The sequence below is a fragment of the Cebus imitator genome, unplaced genomic scaffold, assembly GCF_001604975.1.
Source record: "Cebus imitator isolate Cc_AM_T3 unplaced genomic scaffold, Cebus_imitator-1.0 Scaffold299, whole genome shotgun sequence".
NCBI lineage: Eukaryota > Metazoa > Chordata > Mammalia > Primates > Cebidae > Cebus > Cebus imitator.
Window position 1 is genome coordinate 1,196,736 of NW_016107614.1, and position 6,274 is coordinate 1,203,009.

At 47.4% G+C, this 6,274-nt stretch overlaps 1 protein-coding gene across 2 annotated transcripts in view; it reads right to left on the reverse strand.

The window, feature by feature from the left end:
• Positions 1-6,274, reverse strand: part of HOGA1 (4-hydroxy-2-oxoglutarate aldolase 1) — a 29,736-nt gene that overhangs the window by 14,905 nt on the left and 8,557 nt on the right. Inside the window, exons 2-3 of one of the 2 annotated variants that reach the window (XM_017502768.2) lie at positions 678-806; positions 378-505 (exon numbers count right to left, since the gene is read on the reverse strand). In XM_017502768.2, the coding sequence (XP_017358257.1) occupies positions 378-505; positions 678-806 (257 nt within the window). The remainder of the gene's footprint in view (positions 1-377; positions 506-677; positions 807-6,274) is intronic. The other variant, XM_037729350.1, reaches the window with a different exon arrangement.

Consider the following 6,274-nt stretch of genomic DNA (forward strand, 5'->3'; position numbering starts at 1 on the left):
TTCTATGGTCTCAATCTCTTGACCTTGTGATCCGCCTGCCTCGGCCTCCCAAAGTGCTGGGATGAACCACCGTGCCCGGCCCCATAGTGGGTCATATCTATGGAGTGCTTTCCATATGCCAGGCGCAGTTCTAAGCCCTTTATGTTCCTGATCTCATTTAATGCTTATGGCAACCCTATGAGATAGAAGACATCATTCTCTGATTTTAGAGGGGAGGAAGCAGTAACACAGAGTGGTTAGGTAAGCTTCCCAACGTCATGCAGCTGGTACATGGTGGCAGTCCACCCTTTTTTATACCTGCTGTTCATGTGAAGTACCACCCCACTCCACCCTCTCTCCAGGCAGAGCCTCGTCTTAGTCTCAGGCCCCCCACACACCTTGGTATAGTGATGAATGAGGGCCGCGCTGCTCATGCGGCCACGATAGTAGCAAGGGGTCACCACCATGGCTGCGTCAGCCCCGACCTGGGCCATGCTGACAGTCATCTCCACTGTGGCTTGAGTGGCTGCCAGAGGAAGGAGGGAGGTGAGAGCAGGAAGAAGGAGGCCTGGACCAGGACACTGGGCCAAGTGAGGGTGCCTCAGCATGTCCCAGAAGAGACAGGACCCAAGCTAGGGCTAAGGAGCCTGGAGCCTACACACCCAGCCACCCCCAGGGCCCAAGGCATTCTGGCTCACACTCGCATCCGGAGCCAGCTAGCAGGAGCCTGTCCTTGGGCATGGTCTGGCGCACACGGCTCACCACCTCCAGGCGCTCACTGCTGGTCAGGAAGGGAAACTCGCCATTGGAGCCCTGGACCACGAAGCCTGCAAGAGAGGCCCCATCACAGCTAACCAACTCCCTTCCCAAGGCCAAGACGTTGATGTTCCTACCTTCCAACACCATCATCTTTCACACATTTCCTTCCCATCTTTGCACAGCTGCAATGACAGCGTTCACATCATTTTTCTTTTTTGAAGACAGGATCTCGCTCTGTTGCTCAGACTGGGATGCAGTGGCTCAATCACAGCTTGCCGCAGCTTCGACCTCTTGGGCTCAAGTAATCTTTATACAATATGATTATTGCAAATGTAAGCCTTGTAGAAATAGAATTAAGCTTAAGTAGCGTTCTGCAATTTGCTGTTTGCTTAATACTATGTTTTGAGTTTTGTCTATAGCAGCACACATAGCCCTGATTCATTCATTTTACTTGCTGTATAGTATTCTGTTGTATGGTTAGATCACAATTTACTTTTCATTCTCTTGTTGAGAGAATTTAGAACGCTTCCTTCTTTTTGGTTGGGCCTGGTGGCTCACACCTGTAATTTCAGCACTTTAGGAGGCCAAGGCAGGGAGATTGCTTGAGCCCAGGAGTTCAAAACCAGCCTGGGCAGCATGGCAAAACCCTGTCTCTACCAAAGAAGAAGAAAAAAGAGTGTTTTCTTCTTTTTGCTATTGCAAACAATGCTGAAACAAACATTTTCTGTAAAGTCTTCTCTGCATATGTCTCAGAGTTCCTCTAGAGTTCAGATACTTTGGTGTGTAATTGCTAAGTCATAGCTACGTGTACCTTCATGTGTGCCACATTTTTTATATATTTACTTTTTCTTTGAGGCAGGGTCTCACTCTGTCACCCAGCCTGGAGTGCAGTGGCACAATCACAGCTCACTGCAGCCTTGACCTTCTGGGTTCAAGTGATCCTCGTGTCTTAGCCTCCTGAGTAGCTGGGATTACAGGTGTGAGCTGCTATGCCCAACTAATTGGTGTAGTGTGTGTGTGTGTGTGTGTGTGTGTGTGTGTGTCTGTAGACAGGGTTTCACCATTTTGCCCAAGCTGGCTTGAATTCCTGGGCCCAAGTGATCCTCCCACCTGAGCCTCCCAAAGTGCTGGGATTACAGTTGTGAGCCACCACGACTGACTGTGTGCCAATTTCTGATCAGTCAGTGTGACCTCAGAAGCAGCATAGAATGTCGTACATGCCAAATCGTGGTATTGTCAGAACTAATTTTTTGCCAACTTTCTGGGTGAAAAATGAATCTCGTTGCTTTATTTTGCATTTTCCTGTTTTTATCAATCATTTACCTGGGATGTGTCTAACCAATAACCTGTACCAGTTACAGGTGAGCCACGGTGCCCAGCCCACTTTCTCTTTCTTCTTCTTTTTCCTCTCCATCCCATTCCATTAAAGAAAAAAAAAGAAGTCATTTACAAATACGGAGTATAATGCAACCAGATTCTTAATTAATAGAAGGATATTTGGGCCTGTAATCTCAGCACTTCAGGAGGCCAAGGTGGGAGGATCACTTGAGGCCAGGAGTTTGAGGCCAGCCTGGGTAACAAAGTGAGACCCTGACTCTACAAAAAAATTAAAAAATAAATCAGGAGCATTTGAAGCTGCAGTGAACTATGATTGTGCCACTGCACTCCACCCTGGGTAACAGAGCAAGACCCTGTCTCAACAAAAAAAAAATTGGAGGCTATTTGGGATAATGAAATGAAAATAAAGCCACGAGCAGCATTGGTATACAAAGTTCCTGCCATATAGTTGTGAGAAATGAGCCAGAAATTTGATGTGGAGTTTCCCGACAGCCAGAGCTAAAAGGGAAACGTGGTCAGCTAAAAGATATGTAGAAGATAAAAGCAAAGCAACTGCCCCGGAGAAACACAGAGTTTCCTGGCACCGGGACCAAGAGAAATTGTTCCTGTGAGTCATCCTTCAGGGGACACTGTGTGATGTAGACTCCACTTCATTCCACCAAACTTTTTCCATGCTGTTCACTGCACCATCAAATTCCAGAGTGAGTTGCCAGGATATCAGGATCTCTCTCATTGGATATTAGCTGCTTTTGTTAAATATAGTTATTTTGCATTGGTAACATTGCAGGGAACATCTGCAGGCACACAGCTTCTCACTCCTGTGGGATTGCTTCTGGAGGACTGATTCCTCTGTGTCAGGCTAGCAGCCCAAGGTACAGCCTCCTTGTGTCTTGCTACATGGGGCTGCAGTGCTCTCCGTAAAAGCTGCCAGCCCTGGATGATGAGGACTCCAAACTAGCTACAACTGGACGAGCACTCTCTGACTAAAGATTCAGAGATCAAGCTCTTGCCACTCTCTGTTCCAATGCCAAAGTCATCTTCCTCCCCACCCCTGCCTACCGTCCTGGGCAGGGGCGGGTTCTTGTTGCGGCCACTGATTCAGCCACCATCACTCCCTCCCTTCACCTCTCATCCTACTGGTCAGTTCCAGACAGGTGGGCCTGGTCTAAACAGGAGGACAGCTGGGGCTTGCACTCTAGGAGTCAGAAGCAGGTCCGGTGCTCAAGGCTCCCGTGACACAGCCCTCTCTTCCATTTCATTGAAGGGGGAAACTGACCCATGCCTGACTCCCAAGAAGGAAGAAGTGCCAGGCTGGAGAAGAGGGGGTGTGTTGTAGTCGGGGCACACTAGACGCGAGAGTCACCTCTGGCCATTAAGCAAGTCACACATCTTTGCGTCTCTGTTTCCTTTTCTATGGGATGACAGTGAAAGCATTTCAATCCTACCTTATAGGGCTGTTTTAAAGGCTTAGATAAAAAAAAGTCCCAGAAAGCATGCTGAAACCTGTGAGTAGGTACCCCAAAGATTCGCTCCTTCACAATGGCTAGATGTCCAGGTATGAGATTGATGTGTCCCTGTTAGTGTAGAGAGGGGACCAGAGAAGAGGAAAAGGCCAGGATCTCCAGTGAACGGGGGACTGGGGAAAATGAATGGCAGAAAAGCAGAGGGCTCAGAGGAGAGGGGCCAGATGCATAGGCCCTGAAGTCAGAGAAGCCCAGGCTACTCAGCTGAAAAATGGAGATAATATTAGTGCCTTTATCAGAGGCTTTTTTTTTATTTTGAGACGGAGTCTCACTCTGTTGCCCAGGCTGGAGGGCAGTGGTGCGACCATGGCACTGTAACCTCTACCTCCCAGGTTCAAGCGATTCTCCTGCCTCAGCCTACCAGCTAGCTGGAACTACAAGCAACCTACCACACCTAGCTAATGTTTGTGCTTTTAGTAGAGACAGGGTTTCACCATGTTGGCCAGGCTGGTCTCAAACTCCTGGCCTCAGGTAATCCACCCGCCTTGACCTCCCAAATTGCTGGGGATTACAGGTGTGAGCCGCCATGCCCAGCCTCTCAGACTTGTTCTGAAGTTTAAATGAGATATTATTTGTAAAATACTTTGAAAAGAACCTGGTGCTCAATAAGTGTTAGCTGTCTTACGGAGTCAGGAGAAAGTGCTCAAACCTTAAATCAGGAGGGAGGCCAGTGTCAAGGAGGAGGCTGCTCTCTGTGACCTCTCATTGTACACCCACTGTGATACGAGGAGTGAGTGTACACGGCCCCCTCCAGCTGTAAGACAAAGGAAGATACTCTCCCCTGGCCCCATGGTTACACTTGCTGCTCTGGGAGCTGGGGTGGCAAGGAGGAGAGTGGACGTTTGGGGCTAGGGACACATAACAACTTGGTGACTTACTGGGGCTAAAAGGAATCACATAAGGAGTGTCCCCATTCATTATTATGCCTTCTTGGTCCATCATCATTGCCACCTCCTCAGAGAAGTCTTCCTGGGATCTCTCCACTGGGCCTCTCTACTCTTCATTTCCATTACCTGTTCCTTGTATAATATTTCCCTGTGAACAGCACCCATCTACAAAGGTCCCCAGAACTCGTCAATCTCCCATCCCTGCCACTGCCTGTGGGATTTGACACAATTTCTCAATCTGATCTCTCCTATAGAATCAGAAATTGGGCTGAGCGCAGTGGCTCACACCTGTACTCCCAGGCCTTTCGGAGGCCGAGATGGGCATACTACTTGAGNCTCAGCCTCCCAAAGTGCTGGGATTCTAGACATGAGCTACCATGCCCAGCCTGATCATTCTCTTTTTAATAAAAATGTCCTTACCAAGAGTATATATTTGAGTTAGCTGCTTACAGGTCATTTTGCCTGCAGCACAACTGTAATCAAACTTTGACATGCACTCGTGATCAAATTATCTGAAAACTTTTTTTAACTCAAAATATTGAATTACTTTTAGACTTACAGAAGAGTTTCAAAAGTAGTATAGGGATTTTTTATACATCCTTCACCCAGCCTCCACCAATGATAATGTCTTACCTACCTACAATATGATGACCAGAACCAAAGAATTAACATTGGTACAATGCCATTAACTACGGACTTTATTTGAATTTTGCCAGTTTGAGTCTGAGGCTGTAGTGAACTATGATATCACCACTGTTCTCCAGCCTGGGCAACATGGAGAAACCAAAAAAAAAAAAAAAAAAAAAAAATCAAAAATTAGACTGGACACAGTGGCTCACGCCCGTAATCCCAACACTTTGGGAGGCAGAGGCAGGCAAATCACAAGGTCAGGAGTTCAAGACCAGCCTGGCCAACATGGTGAAACCCCACCTCTACTAAAAATACAAAAAATTAGCTGGGTGTGGTGGTGGGTGCCTGTAATCTCAGCATTTTGGGAGGTTGAGGCAGGCAGATCACTTGAGGTCAGAAGTTCGAGACCAGCCTGGCCAATGTGGTGAAACCCCATCTCTACTAAAAATACACAGATTAGCTGGATGTGGTGGTACACACTTGTAATCCCAGCTACTCAGAAGGCTGAGGCAGGAGAATCGCTTGAACCTGGGAGGCAGAGGTTTCAGTGAGCCGAGATAGCGCCACTGCACTTCAGCCTCGGTGACAAGATCAGTCTCAAAACAAACAAACAAAAAAAAACCAAGCTGACTACTTGTGCTGTTCCCTTCCACCTGGAATACCTCCCAGATGCCTCGAGGGCCAACAAGCCGGTGCTCAAGCCTCCTCCCCAACATTCTGTTCTCCTCGCCCAGTGCTTGCCTTACTTTGCCTGGATGCATTCTGGCCTCCTCTGTAGCGCCTAGCACAGGTGTGTTGACAATTTGTTGTATGAAAGAAAAAGAAGTTGTGGGGTTTTTTTGTCCTGGTCTGCAGCAGAACTTTTTTGCATGAGGTAATTCATAATCTCCCTCTGGAAAGAAATTAGAATTCCTGATGAAATGCTTAAGCATTTTCCTGATGAACTTTATTTTGATTTTATTTTATTGTATTTATTTATTTATTTATTTTTGAGACAGAGTCTCGCTCTGTTGCCCAGGCTGGAGGGCAGTAGCATGATCTTGGCTCACTGCAACCTCTGCTTCCTGGGTTCAATCAATTCTCCTGCCTCAGCCTCCCGAGTAGCTGAAATTACAGGTGCCCACTACCATGCCCAGCTAATTTTTTGTATTTTTAGTA